We start from the raw sequence: 19381 nt of genomic DNA, 5'->3' as shown, positions 1-19381 counted from the left end.
TAGTTACTCCACATCCTTGCCAGTGCCTGGTATTCTCAGGTTATTTTTTCTTTTGATGGTTGTTTTAATAGATGTGTAGTTATATCCCATTGTGGTTTACGTGGCAGGGTTTTAAGTTCATACATAGACTATTCTGGTTATTCCTATGTAACTATTGTCCAAGTTGTCTATATCTCTTTTAAAGTATGATGTCCATAACAGTCTTTCAGGTGTGAAACTTAGTAGTGTATATCTGTCAATTGCCTCTTTCTAGCTTAGGAATTAGTACATAAAAGTAATCCCAAGGTCACTTATCTTTTTTAGTGGCTGCCTTTCAAGGCCCTTCACACTGAGTTTCCTATACAGTAAAAGAAGAACACTTTTGTTAAATGACTGACTTCATTTCTGCCTATAATTGTCATATTTTATAAAAGGCTTAACAGGTTTATAAATACATGTTCTATTGCATTTTGTTTTTATATCACTTTTCTGATTTGGATAGTAATGATTTTTGTATTTTACCTGCCAATACGTAAGTGTTGATAGACCTTAATAGCAATCTTAATATCTCCAGTGGTTCTTTTTGTTGTAGTTGAGATAACATTGGTTTATAACATTATATATATGTTTCATGTGTGCAGATTATATTTCACACTGCAACCTGCTCACGACCAAAAGTTTAGTTTCCATTCGTTACTGTACAGTTGAACACCTTCACTCATTTCACCCTCTTCTACTCCCCTTCCCCTCTGGTAACTACTAATCTGTTCTCTGTATTAATGTGTTTGTTTTTGTTTTGTTTTGTTTTGTTTATTTTTGATTTTTTTATATTTCACTTATGAGTGAAATCATTTGTCTTTCTCTGACATTTTTCACTTATACTATCAAGGTCTATCTATGTTGTCACAAATGTCAAGATTTTATGTTTGCTTATAGCTAAGTAGTATTCCATAGTGTGTGTGTGTGTGTGTGTGTGTGTGTTTGTGTGTGTGCGTGTGTGTGTGTATAACCACATCTTTATCCATTCATCTGTTGCTGGGTACTTAGGTTGTTTCCATATCCTGGCTACTGTAAATAAAGCTGCAAAGGGGTACATACATCTTTTCAAATTATTATTTTCATTTTCTTCAGATAAATACCCAGAAATGGAATAGCTAGATCATATGGTAGTTCTATTCTTAATTTTTTGAGGAATCTCCATAATGTTTTCCATAGTGGCTACACCAAATTACATTCCCACCAACAGTGTATTAAGTTAACTTTTCTCCATATCTTCTCCAACATTTGCTATTTCTTATTTTTGTGATGATAGCCATTTCAGCAGGTGTGAGGTGATATCTCATTGTGGTTTTCATTTGCATTTCCCTGATGATTAATGATGTTGAACATCTTTTCATGTGCCTGTTGGTCATCTGTATGTCTTCTTTGGAAAAATGTCTATTCAGATCCTCTGCCGATTTTTAATTGGGTTCTTTGGGCTTTTTGTTGTTGATTTATATATCTTAGATATTATTTAGATATTAGTTCCTTATTAAATATATGATTTGCAAATATCTTCTCTCATTTGGTAGGCTGTCTTTTCATTTTGTTGATGGTCTCCTTTGCTGTGCAGATGCTTTTTAGTTTGATGTAGTCCCACTGGTTTTTTTTCTCTTTTGTTTCTAGTGGGTCTTTTAAATGCTAGGAAAGTTTCATGAAAGAGATCATACAATTTGGATTTAGAGTATTTTAAGGGCGGATATTAAAAATTAGCTGGTATTTCTACTCCAGTTCCCCTACTCTTTTTATTATATGTACTTCTCAGTTCTAGCTGATCATCAGAAGCATGGGGGGAGGTTTTTAGAATGCTGATTTCTCCTCCCAGCCCCAGACAGACCTAAAAATCAGTGTTTTTAAGGATGGGTATGAGACTCTGCATTCAAAAAGATCTTCTCTGGTGATTCTGATGCAAACAGCCTAACACTGATTCACAGAATCAGTTGGTTTCCCCAAATGAATTGGTCAATGCTCAATATATATTTGTTTAAATTTTAAAAGAGGAAAATCTGGTGAGGTAATCCTATTCTAAAGCATTTGTCATCTTTTATTTATGTGGCATGATCTTTTAACAAAGCAGTTGTGCTAGGGTCCCAATCTAGAATGTAGAGTTAGTTTATTGACTAACTAGTTGTTTGTTCATGGACAAATCACTTTAATTCTCTTGGTCCACATTTTATCACCTGAAAAACATTGAGTTTGGAATAAATAATCTAAGGGACCCCTTCAGCTCCAATGCTCTATTAACTGGACTCTCTAAGTCTTTGATTCAGGGCTTTCCTCCTAAAATTAGGTAAGTTTTCACTTCATGAAGGAGTATCTGGATACTAGTACATTTATGTGTATCAGTGATTGAATTTTTAGTACAGTATATCTATGTCAAACTGGAAAGAGGTTTCTGGTGGCCAGATGCCAGTTTGTCTTTGACCTTTACTCTTTAATATTTTCCATCATTTAATTAAATTATGGATGTTAGATGACATGCTCTTCAAAGCTGGATAATATATAAATATTTTGGAATGTTCTGATATATACATTACATATACTGGGGAAATGCACATAGTCACAGTTTGCTAGGAGATCATTAAATTTTTAGTACCTTTGCAAATTGTGAGAGAGGCAATATAGAGTAATGATTAAGAACATGGGCTTAGGGAGGCAGACTGCTTGAGTTCAAATTGTCTTTGCTGCATTTACTACCTGAATGACTGAACAAGCTGGATTACTTCTTTGTGCTTTAATTTTCTCATCAAACTTAGATAATATTAGTGCCTATTTAATATTCCTGTTAAGATTCAGTACCCCAAATTGTTTAGAACATAGCCTGGTACATTTTTTGTATTATTGTCACCAGCTAATATTATTAAGAAGGCCTTGACTTTCATATGGGGACTCCATGAGCATGCATAATCTAGAAGAGCTGTGCGGTTTAAGGGCAGTTAAAAAGTGACTCCCTTCCCCATTGTTTGGGACTATTCTTTGGAACCAAATGCACAAGACCTCTAAGAATTCCTGTGCTTCATTGCCTTGTATGTGAGACAGGCCACATCAGACCTCACTGTTAATTAGATAATAGATGCTACAGCCAGAACACCTCACATTCTTATTGTGGAAGCCTATTTTATCACCCGACTGGCTTGGTGGAAGTTCGGAAAAATGTCTTCAGTTCTCTTAGAACTTATCAACATAATGCCAAGTCTGTGAGATACAACACTCATTTGTAAATTAGCTTTTTAAACAGTGTGATATGTTTCATGGATTCCATGTGTTTTTTTTGCAAAAATACTGAATTCTGTCATAACTTTGATTTTCATCCTAAAGGAAAAACAATAAGATATGAAATTAAAAACCTTGTGTGATGTTAATTTGATTTACAAAATTATTTTAGTGGATTCAGATTATGTTATACAGTTGTACTTTTCTTCTGTGAATTAGAGGTATGGCTATGGTTTTCATTATTAATTTTGTAGACTCACTTGTTTGTGAAATTAATCAAGATCTTGTCTGGAGAAATTTCAGATAATGTACTTTAGGCTTTTAATTGCTACTTTCTTGTTTTGTAGAACTCCACAGGAGCAACTTCAAAACATGCTACTGGACACCTTTATACCTCAGTGTAAAACCAGTAGGAAGGCACAGTGTTCTCAGAATGAAAATGATGAAGATAGTGATGGTTAGTTCAGCCTTGATTAGATATTTTCAAATTTACTATTTCAAATTATATACACTGAGCGTTAATCAGCATCTGCTTTTGGTTTTCTTTACTGTATCGTTCTCAACTGCACTGTGTATACTTTATCTCCAGATCAAAATCATGCACACTCTCCTTGCCATTCTCTAGATTTACTTTGCCTTAGTTTAAATAGTTTCATTTAAAAATCGAATGTTAAGTAAATGTGTATTTTACTTGAACTGGGAAAATTGACAGTATTTATACCTTTGTGTGGATGCACAGGAGAACATTCTTCTTCTGTTGTTGCCTTTGTTATTTGGAGATGAATTATCAGGTAAGGTATATGCTTTGATGATATTATTTTTAATCTTATTTTCTAGTTGAAGATATCAAAATACAACCCCCAGCTCTTTTTCTGCCAGTAGAAGAATTAAACATAGAGAGACCTGAACCATCTCTAAAAATAGTCGAACTGGATGATGTAAGTGCATAATGACCACTCATATTACTTAACAAACAGGAAATTCATAACATACAGTTACAACTACATGTTATTTTCAACAAGATTTCTTGTTGAAATAAATTTACAAGTATATAACAAGTATTATAAATTTACAAGTATTTGAATTTAAATATGCTGACAGGAATACAACCGACTATTATTTTAATGTAGACAGTAAATTTGTGAGCTAAATTGATATTGTGTCATAGTATGGGAGATGAGAAGACGTTTCACTCTTTTAACTTGTAGGAATGTAGTTTAGTGTTTGTTTTATTTAGTTCTCTGTTATCAGGCTTTTTAACAAAGACTATTCTCATTATATGATATTTATTTAATAAAATTTGTATAAATTTAGTTTTTTGAATGTCATTTAATATTTTCTATTTAAAGGAAAAATAGTATTAGATTTAAGGGATTTAGTATAATAATAACTTGAATACAAACACCAGGTAGAATAAGCTGGAGCTAGAGCCAGTCAGAGCTAGAGCTCCAGCCTGGAGGGTTAAGTTGTGATAAACTCAGTGCATTTCTGACTTTCTAGTCCTCTAGTAGCTGAGTATACCCCCTGTCCTCAATGTTGCTCTTACTATGGTTGTCACAGAGAAGGACTACAATGAGGAAGTACCTTTTTAAGTACTACTTTCTTCTTGAGGTTAATAGCTTCTGCTGTGTGTGTGTGTGTGTGTGTGTGTGTGTGTGTGTGTGTCTGTGTGTGTGTATGCCTGGCAACATTTTTATTTCTGCTCTGGATAAATTGAAGATTCTGAACAAATAAGTACATACATGCATGTGTATTTGTGTGTGCTCTTCATTAAATTGTTGATGCATATGGTATGACATGCTGGCCAGAGAATGAAAAACATCTTAGTCACTGATCTACTTGGCACTTAGTAGTTACAAAATAAAACCTAAGTTGTTATATTTGGTTCTGGGTGTGATAGTAGTGATAAATGTACTGACACAGCAAAAGCCCTCAGCAATATCTGTTGAATTTGTTTAGTTCTCCTAGAACTAATGCTCTATGGCATATAGTCAGAGAGCTCATGACATTTCTTTATGAGAAAAAAAATTCTCTAAATATTATGCACAAATTAGCTGGTTAATATATTATAAATTTGTTGAACATACTAATATTATACAACATACGTTTAATAAGACTGATGAAGCAGAATTTGAAGAATCGGGAAATGTCGTGCCTTATAAAGTTGAGTTAGCAGATGCAGACAGTCAACAAAGGTAAGATCTTTCTAATTCATTTTTGATACTTATTAAAAACTCACAAAAAATTAACTATCTCTTGAGAAATTCACAACATAAAAAAAATGTGACTTTAATGTTAGAATATATTTTACTTAAGCCATGTTTAAATTTGGGTACAATATTGCTAATATTTATCAGCATTCAGTAATTAGAAAATTATCTATAATGATATGTTTATACTCTTACCTAATATCTGGATTATTTAATAGATGCTTCTGAATTTAGGAATTTTTATTATTTGAAATGGCCTCCCAAGTCATATATTTCATATGAACTTCCTTACTTTCTCCAAAGATACTCTTTGGATTTTTCTTCAGTTTGTTATGAACCCTAAATAAAAACAGGTACATTAATAAGTTGAGAGACAAGAAAAGCCCCCAAACTATAGATTACTTCCTAGGTAGATTTTACTGTGTGATAAATTAAATAAATGAATTATAATGATTCAGCTTGTAAATTTTTTTTAGAATTTTGTCATTTCCAAATGAAAACTAATATCTAGCTGTATCTGTTAGTAATGCTGAAAATTATTCTAAGTCCTCTTTGCTGTTGAAACTTTAGCTAGGATTTCACATGTTTTGACTACAAAGCATTAAGTTGGGTAAACAGCAGAATGAAGTTCCTGTTAAGTAGACCCTACACCGATTCTTTGTTTATATGTTCAGATCACCTTAGGCCCCTGTCAGCATTTTGGAACAGCAGTGGGCCTAAGTGATGCCCTCAGACCCGAAAAGCCCCACGTTTGGACACATAGACCCAGATATTTAGCAGCAAATGTGCTTTTGGCAGGGGACAACCTTCTGGTCAGTATATGAGGTTTATATGCACTACTATATCCCTAAGGAAATGGATTTCTACTCTCTAACTTGATTCTTTTATATATCTTATCACAAGTCTTTGCTTTGACCTCCATGTTAGACAAGGCAGAGAAAGTTACTGATTATGGTTTGGCAATAGTTTTGCATCTTGGGTTTGGAGGTGCCCATAGAGCTTCTTTTCTAAGAGTCATAAAGCATCGTAAGTGACACAAGAGGACCTTTTTGGTTAAGCATAATCCATGAGTTTTTATGGTGGTACTATGTAGAGCTTACATGAATATCAAGTATTATTAAATATATTATTCCATTCATAGAAAATGTTATTCAATTGTAATTATGCTTGTATATGGTAATCTTCATTAAAATTGAGATATAAAAACCACATAAGGCTTTTGAACTCATAAAGTTCATGATGAACAAATAAAAAGTTTATTTAAGCAATAAAACCTTGATTTCATGAGCTTGATGAGATTGAAAGATAACTCTCCATTTTTAGAAGAAAGACCATGAGAAACCAAACTTATTTCAGAATATTTTTAACAAGAAACTGTCAATTAAAAATTTGTAGTTAAATCAGGTTTGTCCCAGTTGCCTATTTCCTTTAAATTCATAATACTGTTTAGTTACTTGTGGTTTAGAATTTGTCCACAGAACGTTGAAGCAAATATTAAATTAATGTGAATAACCCTATTCGCTTAAATTTTTACTGTATTTATTTTAATAAGCTGGGTCTTTTACCTTTTTTATATATAATTTCTTTCAACTCTTTTCTTTTGCTTGTCCCTAAACATGAAAGTTGCACATTTCATGATTATCAGAATACTTTTCTATATGAAAATGACATCCATCAACATCATATTTTCACCAAGGGAAAAACACACCTCTTACATCTTCATCTGAGCAACAACACTTCTTATTGTAAAGGTAACTCAAAAGGTAACTTTTGTTGTTGTTGCTTAATATTATTAATGGTGAATGTTAGTAACTTAATAAAACCAATAGGTATTACAGTATATAAAAGCTTTGCCTATTTTGCTGTTCATTTTAAACCCAGAAGATTTAGTCCTCAGGAGAAAATTGATTGAAAATACATAATTTTCTATCAAATACTCTTTTTGGTCAATGGACAATGGTATTTGTATTCAGAGGAAAAAGCAGCCGGTATAGGACTACTCTAAAAGTTATTATGGACTAAGCTAGCATTTAAAGGATTACATAGATGGGCTTTTAGTGACAAAAGTCTGATTGGCACTCTTTTGTCCTCCCTCCCTTGCACTAAATCTTTTCCTAAAATATTTAAGTTTGTGTAAAGTTTCACATTAGTGATAAAACCAAAACAAATCATCTGTTTATATATCTACATTGTTATTACTAGTAGTACCCTTGGGATCTATAGATTAGATACTGTGTGCTAATGTCTGGTTTTCATTTCTAGATGCTGAGATCATCATTTAAAGACAGTCATAGCAAAGTATCCTGGCCTGCTAGTCAGATTTTGTTTTCATTTCTGCCTTAAATTGCTGTGTGACCTTGAACATGTCACTTCCTTTCTTAGATCTCACTTTCCGAAACTAAAATATGGGAACTAGATTATTTCTAATCTACTTTTATCTACTTAGGATTTTATTTTATCTACTTAGGATTTTCAGAAAAACCAATAAATATATCTTATGTGAAGAATTTGAGAGATGCCATAGATCATTATTTAAAGTGACTAGTTGTAAAACTGATGATTACCTTCTCATTGGGTAACAGATGGTAGAGAACAATGATTTGTAGTAATCATGCTGGTTTTAACATTTTCAGCTACGAAGCCTCTAAATCATATGACAATGAACTATACCCACATGGGAATTTAGGACTTTACAGAGCTCCAGGTCTAAGCCAGAAGGTATTTTTAACCTACCTGGAGCATGGAGTTCCAATTGCCTTTGGGAAAATGCTGAATACAAATGCCCATTAAGTGTTACTTTAAAGATACTTAATTTATTTGAATAGACTTTATTTTTTAGAGAGCAGTTTTAGGTTCATAGGAAAATTAAGCATGAGGTACAGAGTTCCCATATACCCTCAGACTCCACAAACTCATAGCTTCTTCCACTATCAGCATCCCAAACCAGAGTAGTACAAATTATTTAACAATAATTTGTTAAAATCGATGAACATAGACACATCATTTTTACCCAGAGTCCACAGTTTACATTAGGGTTCACTCTTGGTGTTGTACGTTCTCTGGGTTTGGACAAATGTATAATGACTTGTATCCAACATTATAGAATAATACAAAGTAGTTTCAGTGCCCGAAAAATCCTCTGTGCTCTGTCTTTTCACACAAACTTCCCTGCTAACCCTTGACAACCACCGATCTTTTTACTGTCTCCAGTTTTGCCTTTTCCAGAATGTCATATAGCTGAAATCATACAATAGTCATTTCAGATTGGCTTCTTTTACTTAATAATATGTATTTAAAGGTGCCCCCATGTGTTTTCATGGCTTGGATAGCTCACTTCTTTTTAGCGCTGAATAATATTCCATTGTCTGGATGTACCACAATTTATTTATACATTCACTTATTAAAAGACATCTTGGTTGCTTTCAAGTTTTGGCAATTATGAATAAAGCTGTTATAAAAATCCATGTTTGAGTTTTTGTTTGGACATAAGTTTTTAACTCATTTCAGTAAATACCAAGGAGCACAATTGTTGGTAAGAGTATGATTAATTTTGTAAGAAACCACCAAACTGTCTTTCAGATTGACTTTACTACTTTTCATTCCCACCAACAGCGAATGAGTCTTCCTGTTTTCCAAACCCTTGCCAATATTTGGCATTGTCAGTGCTTTGGATTTTTGCCATCCTAATAATTGTATAGTGGTATCTCGTTTTAATTTGAAATTCTCTAATGATGTATGATGTTGAGCATCTTTTCATATGCCTATTTGCCATCTATATCTTCTTTGATGAGGTATCTGTTAAGGCCTTTTGCCCATTTTTTAATTGGGTTGTCTGTTGAAAATTTTAGAGTTCTTTTGTATATTTTGGATAATAGTATTTTATGTATGTATTTTGCAAATATTTTCTCCAAATATGTGGCTTGTCTTCTCATTCTCTTAGCAGTGTCTTTCACAGAACAGAAGTTTTTAATTTTAATGAAGTCCAGCTTATCAATTATTTTTTTCACGGATCCTGCCTTTTGTGTTGTAATTTAAAATGTCATTACCATAACCAAGATTATCTGGATTTTCTCCTATCTTCTAGGATTTTTATAGTTTTGCATTTTACATTTAGGTTTATCATTCATTTTGAGTTAATTTTTGTGAAGAGTTTAAAGTCTGTGTCCAGATTTATTTGGGGATGTGTGGATGTCCACTTGTTCCAACACCATTTGTTGAAAAGACTATCTTTTCTCCACTGTATTGCTTTTACTTTTTTGTCAAGGATCAGTTGACTATATTTAAGTGAATCTGTTTATGGTTTCTCCATTCTGTTCCATTGATCTATTTTTATATTTTTGCTAATACCACTTTGTCTTGATTACTATAGCTGTGTGATAATTTTCAAAGTTGTATAGTGTCAATCCTCTGACTTTGTTCTTTTCCTTCAATATTGTGTTGCCTATTCTGGGTCTTTTACCTCTCCATATAAGTTTTAAAATCACTTTGTCAATATATACAAAATAACTTGCTGGGATTTTGATTGGAATTGCATTGAATCTTTAGATGAAATTGGGAAGAACTGACATCTTGACAAATTGAGTCTTCTTATCCATGAATGTGAACTAGCCCTTCACTTATTTAGTTTTTTGATTTCTTTCATCAGAGATGTCTAGTTTTCCTCATGTAGATCTTACATTTTTTTTAGATTTATACCTAAGTATTTCAATTTTTTGTGTGCTAATGTAAATGGTATTGTGTTATTAATTTTAAATTCCACTTGTTCATGTTGGTGTGTAGGAAAGCAATTGACTTTTGTATGTTGACCTTGTATCCTGCAACCGTTCAATAATCACTTAGTAATTCCAGAAGTTTTTGGTCAACTCTTTTGGATCTGTACATAGACAATCATCTAATCTGTGAACAAAATCAGATTTATTTCTTCCTTCCCAATCTGTATACCTTTTACTTCCTTTTCTTGTCTTATTGCATTAGCTAGGGCTTCCATTACAATGTTGAAAAGAAGTGGTAAGAGTGGACATCTTTATCTCATTCCTGATATTAGAGATAAAGCTTTTAGTTTCTTATCATTAATTATGATACTAACTGTAGTTTTTTTTTTTTTTTTAGGTAGACTTTATTAAGTTGAGGAAATTCCCCTTTATTTATAGTATGCTGAGAGTTTTTATCATGAATGAGTGTTGGATTTTGTTGAATGCTTTTTCTGTATCTATTGATATGATCCTGTGATTTTTCTTCTTTATCCTGTTGATGTGACAGGTTAGAATAATTGATTTTTGAATGTTGAACCAAGACATCTATTTTTTATGACTTAAAAGGGTTTCTAATGAGACTAAATTAAATCATATCTGTACTTTCTGCATTGCATTTTAAACATTATTAAGAGGCTGTGTTCTCATCTTTTTAGCAGCAATAAATCCTAATAATGGAATTTTACAATCTTGCAAAAATATTGTAGAGGTTCGTTGTAGACATTTATACATAGGAAATGGCAGATCTTTCCACAAAAATATTAGATTCAGATAATTTCTTTTCAAGTTCAGTAGGAAAGTACAGCATTACCATGAAAGTTTCATTAAATTGAATAGCTTTTATAAAGTTTTTCTATAAAATATTTCTCTGACATACAACTTATTGCATTTCTCACAGTACTTGTGCAATTTAAGAGGTGATATTGGAAGTGGAAGTTCTAAGTACTGTGTGCAATTGCTGAATTGTATAAACATTTGGTTGCAACAAGTAAGTCCTTTGGGCTGTAAGGCAGAGTTTGTATCACTGGAGACTATTTTAGTCATAGCCTCTACTATTTTCACAGTCTATTTATAGAGATAAGACATGTATATTGGAAAGAGAGTAAGGGATAATCAGATGAAGCTGTATTCAGTCTGGATAAATATATGTGTGTGTATGTGTGTGTGTGTGTGTGTGAGATAATGAAAGCAATATGGTACAAAGCTTTTTAAAGAAGTTTTATTCTTAAGAAAATCTAGAACAATGTTTCATAATCCTGGATGCACATTATAATCACCTGGAGAATTTGGTGGAGGGGGAAGAAAACAAAAAACAGTGCTTAAGTCCCGCTGTCAGTGTTTGATTTAATAGGTTTGGGGTCAGGCCCATACGCTGACAGTTTTAAAGAGTACCTTCAGATAATTCCATTGTACAGCCAGGTTGAAAACCAGTGATCTAAACCAAGTGATTTTTAAAAGCAGACATAATGAGGTGGGTGACTAATATAATCTTGCTCATTTTGTAGATTTTCAGAGGCAGGTGTCCCAACTTAAACATTTCTGTGCCCCTAAATGCTGCTGTTCTTTCATCTGGCAGATTTCCCTTTGCCCTCTCCTCATCACTAGTCATGCTAAGCAAAAGAGGTAAAATGTGGGAAATGAGGTTCCCTCTGTATTATTTCTCATAAATTGCTGATATAAAACTTGAGTGGGAGAGAGGGTAGGAAAGTGAGAATTGAACCACAGGCTGAAATGAAAATTTGCATCAATTTCAAGATTGCATTACAAAACAATATCTTGTCTCCCTTCATTACTCTAAATAATTTAGGCTTGAATATATATATATAATTATCATTTATGAACACAAGCCATGTAAAAGTATTTTAACACTGAGAACTCAGTAAAGAAACATTGGTTAAAAAAATAGTGTTTAATGATAAAGGTTTATAGCACAGAACTTTTGGTTAGTGAACAGTTTAATCAATTTATTTGTTTATATTTATTTATTTAACTTTTGTAAATATGTGTTTTCAACAGCAGGAGCTTCAAGTGCAGATTTTGGTGACATTGTGAATCCTGATGCTTTCTCTCCTGCTGTTGAAAAATTAGAGGAAAACAGCTTTTTTGAGAGAAATTTCAAAGAGGACAGCATAGATATAGAAAGTAGTCAAAAGTACGACGATTCCTGCATATTACTTGAGAGCAAGGATTCTTTGCCAAGTACAGATTTAGAAAAAGCCTCCATTAAGGGGAAATTATCTCAAGAGGACAAGGAATTCTTGGAATTTAGCAATCTGCATGAGAGGCCAAACTCTGAAGATTCTAAAACTACAAAGTCACCACTGGTAAATATCTATTACGTTTATTGTATTAAAAATTGTATAATAAACATAAAAAATTCATATTGACACAATATATTCTTAAATGTTACTTCCTATTGAATTTAAAATGTGCGACCTTATAGTTGAAGAGTAACTCACTTGGGAAAGAATATAAATGACTTGCAGAACAAATTCTAATATGGTAAATGCCATTGTAACGAATGATTTTCTATGACAAATACTTTAAGACCCACCTCATGCACCATAGTAAGAGTGCTGTTACTTTTCTAAATGAAATTCATTATTATGAATAATTTACTGTAATAAATCCTTTCTAGCTTTCTACTCTATAGTCACTGGTTAAAATGAAAAAAAAAAATGCAGTTTTGTAGATAAAACCAGTTTTTGTGGCTTAATGTAAATATAAGGTTGAAAAGGTAATTCTTCAGGAATATGGCTAATAAAGAAATAGGGGTGTAGTTTTTGTTTCTTCTTAGAGAAAAAAAGATAAAGCAGTTCATTATTGCATTATTGCCAAATTTAAAAACTATATTTGAATCTCTGTTCTAGGTACTAAAAATCTTAAGTAATTATGATTATTAATAATAAGTTATTTAGAAATTGGACAAGTCAAATGTTAAATTATTTGGAAATTGAGGAAGTCAAGCACTTTACCAAGACTTTACAGTCATTTGTAATGAATCTCCATGGTGCCTAAACTGAAGGTGGGACCAAAAAAGTTGAAGAATGAATATTGAGTTGCTGCTACTTCTGCTTAGGGGTTTGGATTTCTATGCCCACTTAGTGACAGGTCTTTTTCCTTTTCAAAGTGAGGAATTAGAACTGAGACCTCTGCAAAAACCTTAGATCCCTAAAAGTCTGCTCAGTCTCTGAAGGAATACACAAGGAGACTTACTCACAGGTACAACAAGATGAAAGGAAACTGATTTCTGCAGGGGATCTGGCCCAAGTCAATAAATATCTTATCTGAAAAATGGAAATCTTGGGCTTTAATCCAGCTTCGGTTTAGAGTTTGAATGTACATTTCTTACTTGGAATCTGCAAGCCAATAAATTAACACTAATGTTGATCCATGTCTATTGATGCCCTGATGTATCTGGCAAAAGTAAACCCCAATCCCTTCTAGAAAGACATTCCCACAATTTAGCCAATAACAGATTCCCCAAATCAACGCCCACGGCAGCTGAGCTTCTCCCTTTCCCCCAGTGAAGAAAACAATTAATCATAGAATGAAGTTCTGCAAACAGAACAAACAAGGACTCTGATTTTCCAGTTTCCACAGGGCATCATGCAGAGGGCTAGGTGACACCTGCACATGCTGTGTGCTGTGTTATAAGAGAGGAATTCTGAGCATATAGAACCCAGTTCTTTTATTCTGGGTGTCAGCCTGCCTGACCTCTGCCCTGGGGTGGACATTGTTTTCTGTAACCTAATAAAAGACATTTGGCAAAAGTCACCGATACATAATCTGTGGTAATTCACATAATGGAAAGCAATGTAACAATTAAAATGAATGAAACATAACTACTTTTATTAACGTGGATACATCTCAAAAATGTGATGTTAAAATTTAAATATGAAAGGATACATAGAGTATATATAAGTCTGATAGCATTTTTGGAAACATTTAAGATAATTGGAACTTTTTATGGATACACTCAGATGAAATAATAGTCAAAAACTTACATTGTAATAGTGTATGTCAACTTCAATACAATAATACAATAAATTCTACTTATAAATTCTAATATATATATTTTTGGTATAGATATTTGAAGCAAGTCTTTTAAATTACTGATATTGTGTGAGAAAGTTATATTATGTGTTGTACATATCTATATATTTAAAGTATTTCATCATTAAAATTGAAATGTTAAAAAACTACTAATAATTTTGATCTCTTATACTACTATTGTAAAAAAAATAAGTGGTAAATGATTATATCATAGAACCACAGTGCTTTACACTTAGTGGTAGAATCTACTTTCTTTTCATCCCTAATGACTCTACATGAACTGCTTTTACTCTTCTCCTGCCCTAGTAGAAACCATCCCCCTGAGCAGAAACTATTTAGAAATCAGTTATGCTCCAGTAGAAAATTCAGGAGTGGACACTAGGGGCAATTTTAAGCAGTGGCATTACTTGACTTCAAAATGGAATATAAGACAGTACATTTTGCACTTCAGTTTCCAGAAATTGAGTTCTTCATAAAGGTGTGGAATTGAGTACTAAGTTGTAGAGCAGCAGCAGTGAGGTAGGGGCATGTGCCAGGAAGAACATGGACTAGTCAGGGGCTCTGTGTTTTGAATCTGAAACTTCCGATAGTTAACTTGGTGACATTGGGCAAACAAGCAAATTCACTCTCATTGTTCTCTGTTAGCCTAGGCTTTAAAAGAAACTTCCATATTTTCAATTGTCTAATCCAAATATGAGCTCCACTAGAGCTGAAGGGGTCCTGTGAATTTTTTTTTTAAAATTATTTATTTATTTATTTATGGCTGTGTTAGGTCTTCATTTCTGTGCGAGGGCTTTCTCTAGTTGCGGCAAGCGGGGGCCACTCTTCATCGCGGTGCGCGGGCCTCTCACTGTCGCGGCCTCTCTTGTTGCGGAGCACAGGCTCCAGACGCGCAGGCTCAGTAGTTGTGGCTCACGGGCCTAGTTGCTCCGCGGCATGTGGGATCTTCCCAGACCAGGGCTCGAACCCGTGTTCCCCGCATTGGCAGGCAGACGCTCAACCACTGCGCCACCAGGGAAGCCTGTCCTGTGAATTTTTGATCAGTGTCTGGGAGAGCCAGTGAAGACGTCATGAGTAGGGTGGACTTGGACTTGTCTTTGAAGGAAATGCTTTATTGGTCACTAGCTTGGTTTTGTAATATCATTTATATGATTTATACATTTGAATAGAGTTATCGTAATTTTCTTTGTGTGATTACCACCTTGAAACAGACTGCATCTGGGCATTAGTTAGATACATTAGGGAACTGTTAAATACTGATAGCCACTCTGATTGTATTTTCAGTCCATCCAGAGCTCTCACTGGTACATCTCTAATCTGTTTCCTACTAGACCCATGTACTTTTTTAATCCCATGTTTATATTCTTCCATAGGATGAAAGCATATCAAAATATGAATTCATAGGGTGGTGGAGTAAGCCTAGGCTTCAGATCAGCCAGATCTATATAGTCAAAATCTAGGTCTGCTAGTTTCTACCTGTATAAACTTCACAAATTACTTAGCTCACCCTTGCCTCAGTTTCCTACTTGTATATTTTATTCATGGTGAATGTTTTGTTAACTTGGATTTTCTCTGTGACCATGATCAGATCAGATTTGTTTCCATCAGTATTTTACTTTCATCTCTGAATTTATTTTATGTATAGACAAAGATGCTACTAGTACAAAAGCACAGCATATGAGAGAGACTCTATTTTCCAGAGTAATTTATGTGCAAAGACACTGAGGGAAGAAAATAAAGGAAAGGAAAGAGAAAGGAAAGCTTTACTTTTTCTTCATGAACTTCTGTCCTCCTTAGATTTGTGGCAACTTTCAGATTATTACTGTAATTGTGGTTTATGCATTTTTCCGAATTTACTCTATATAAATGTTGTGTTATTACTTATGTCTCCACAACTAGAACCTAAACTTGATGTGGGCAAAATCCATGCCAAGAACATAGTAGGTGCTTGGTGAATGAACGTGCTGATTTGTGTGGATGAGATAAAATAAACTTAACTTTGTTGAATATTTTGTTTCCTAGTTATTACAAGAAATAGCCCTCAGAAGTAAGCCCATAACTGAACAATATCAAGGACTTGAAAGATTCTTTGTTTTTGATAAAAATGAAAGACTCAACTTACTTCCTTCTCATAGCTTAGAATGCAGCTACTCCAGTACTAGGATTACAAGTGCAGGTAAATTCAGACATAAAATCAGACGGCCTGTGGACCAAGCTAACAGTTTTCTGACACCTTTTTTTAAAACAGTTTGTCAACATCTTAGGAAATACTGGGCAATTCTGTTCAACAAATAAATCATTTTCTTCTTTTCTGGCTGGAATTATTAACCCTGTGTGAGTTGCCATATATTTATATTTAAGGCTACTGTCAGAAAACATGGCTATAATGAGACTGAGAGAGATTATTTTTGTATTTTAGAAGTGTGGCCCTTAATAAATTAATAGTAATTCTTCAAATCACTTGATTGACTGTTAAGTATTGTATGATAATTCTTAAATGCCACCTTAAAATCTTAGGACCTGTGAGATTTCTGAGACATATCCATAATTTCCTTTTAAAGCCATGTCTTGGTGTCGCCTGTATTCTTAAATTTCCTATGTATTCAAATATATTTTTTCACATACAAATGATTATATTTTATGTTATATTGCTGTATACTTTTAAAAATATTTGTTTCTATTCAAACTTGTATGTGTGTGTGTGTGTGCAATATCTTTGCAATTTAGAATTTATTCCTTTTGTTGTATAATTATGAGATTTTCTTTCATAATATACACCTCACTGTTATAAATGTTTTTTATTTAGCTAAATATTATCCGGTAAGGCAATACATATAATAAAGCAACGATATAGATGTCTCCTCTTTTTCAACTTTATATAATTTTACCATTTTTCCATTTTTAGGAGACAGAGAATGGATCCCAGACCATAGCCTAAGTGCCTATGCTGATAATGCAGTTGCCTTGGGTGTTCTGAAGAGAGCCCAGAACCCATCATCAAGGAGAACACAGCGAGAGACTGGTAACATTGGCTGTAAGGCTGCAGTGCCATATTGGTGGCTCACTTCATTTATTAGTTTGTCTCTTAGCAGTTTACTAGGCACCTGAAAATTAGTTTTTGCAGTTACTTAATTTAAACTTACTCATTTAAACTGTTCTGGACTTTTCTTCCAAAACCAAAAAACCACGAGTAGTCTTTATTCTTCTCAAAAACATAAATTTTACAGTCTTAGCTCCTTTCTGTAACAATGTAGTAGAGAATAATATTTTTAAAATGTAGCTCAGGATATGGCAATATTTTGAACAACGCTTATAAAATACATGCTGGGTTTCATTACACTTTCAGGAAAGAGTATATCTATACTAGATTTTGCATACTCCTCTGCTTGATTCGTGTTACGATCACACAAAGCCTCAAGATTGCTACTTGTTGCTGTGGTTAAGACACCTCTGCTTTAAACCTGATGCTTAATATGTTGGCCCTGGAATCTTGATTTCAGTTCATTAACTCTATTTTCTAGCCAAAATAATTTCAAGATTTTCTATAGGATAACTCTTTTGACATATTGAATGCTCACTGCAGTATTTTCCTAGTGAGGGTATGCAGAGAATTTTGGCATGATTAAAATCAATAGTATTATTACATCATTATTGTTATCCTAAAAAAATACCTCCTGAAGTAGGTTTGCTTTGTGCTGAATTTCATATGAAGTTGTAATAGATGACTGAGGAATTAAGGCAATTCAAAACACGTGTTGAGTATGACGGCACCGTGCCGGGCCCTGGGAGAAAATGGTTGCATAAGTCACGTTCCCTGATCTTCGGGAGCCCATGGTTTAGGAGAAACACTTGACAAAGGGGACTGTTTGCCTTTGTCTGAAGGCCATCTTCAAGCTAGAAATTTAATTACATATGATTTGTCCAAATATGTAAAGTTTATATGTCTCTCTTGCCCTAAATCCTGTGATTAAAACTACTTGGCTAGCTTAGATTCTTTCCATATGCATTTATGTTGAGAACCTGTCAGATTTTAAAAGGTCTTTTTTTAGTGGAAAATCCATTCATTTATGATAGATGTTTTTTGGCTCTATAATTAGATACCTATTCTCACATCAAAGTCTAGGGCAGCTTTAAATATTCTGGCTGCTTCCTTCTGAGGCAGTCAAAGATACTTTTTAAAGTCACTATATATTGATTAAAAACAAGTTCACATGCATGCTATGAGAATTTGTCACTAAGACAAATCTTTATATGTAAGTAGCCAAATGCCTTTAAGTATCAACTTAGAGTGATCAGTTGAAATCAATAATTTACTATAGAAAACATTTGAAGGAGCACCTACTCGAGGCCTGGTGCTGGTGATATAAAATAAGCCTTCTTCCCAGAAGCCCGAGAGTTTAGAGTCCAGTTCAAAGGCTCTGGAATGTCAGCATGAGCATAATCATCTGGGAAACCTGTTGCGATGGGGATTTTTCGGTGTCACTCTTAGAGATTCTGATTCATTAAGGCTGAGATAAGGTCCAGGAATTTGCGTTTATTTTATCAACAATTCCATGTCATGCTGATGTAGATAGTCCAAAAATCATACTTTGAGAACACTGCTGTATAGACATGTAAATACATAAATTGTACCATATGTATTAATAATAAAAGGTTTATGAAAGAACCATGAGTAACATGCTTCTGGAGACTGATAGGTAACTAATAATAGTACATAAGATCAGTTATAATAGAGGTAGATGCATGTGCAGTCTTTTAGGAATGGAGATAGTAAAATAATTGCTTTGCCATTGAAACATGTTGATATTTTAAGATGTTAGAGAGTAGGTGACATTTCAGCCAAATCTTAAAGCATTATTAAGACTTCCCAGTTAGAGGTGGAAAGAGATGGCTTTCTGGACAGAGATAGTGGCCTGAAATAAAAATGAAATTTTCCTGACTATGCCACAAGTTACAGAAATCTTATGTTCTGAACTGACGCCAGTATATAAAGGAACGCCTCTTTCTGTAAGATTTTTAAGTTTGTGAACGTAAAAACATGATAGCTATGAAATACATGTGTGTTGAGCAGGAAGTCCATTGCTTCTCCCCACCCGCTGCCCAAACTTACTGCTCCCCGACTCCGACTTCCTA

General features: G+C 33.6%; 1 protein-coding gene across 2 annotated transcripts in view; it reads left to right on the top strand.

The window, feature by feature from the left end:
- ZBBX (zinc finger B-box domain containing) overlaps positions 1–19381 on the top strand; it is a 104167-nt gene that overhangs the window by 70923 nt on the left and 13863 nt on the right. The window contains exons 10-16 of one of the 2 annotated variants that reach the window (XM_059921978.1): positions 3579–3688; positions 4069–4169; positions 5347–5426; positions 7065–7204; positions 12209–12516; positions 16271–16424; positions 17154–17270. In XM_059921978.1, coding sequence (XP_059777961.1) covers positions 3579–3688; positions 4069–4169; positions 5347–5426; positions 7065–7204; positions 12209–12516; positions 16271–16424; positions 17154–17270 — 1010 coding nt within the window. The remainder of the gene's footprint in view (positions 1–3578; positions 3689–4068; positions 4170–5346; positions 5427–7064; positions 7205–12208; positions 12517–16270; positions 16425–17153; positions 17271–19381) is intronic. The other variant, XM_059921979.1, reaches the window with a different exon arrangement.

This window comes from Balaenoptera ricei, chromosome 4 (genome assembly GCF_028023285.1).
Source record: "Balaenoptera ricei isolate mBalRic1 chromosome 4, mBalRic1.hap2, whole genome shotgun sequence".
NCBI lineage: Eukaryota > Metazoa > Chordata > Mammalia > Artiodactyla > Balaenopteridae > Balaenoptera > Balaenoptera ricei.
This window is presented reverse-complemented; position numbering and strand designations above follow the sequence as displayed.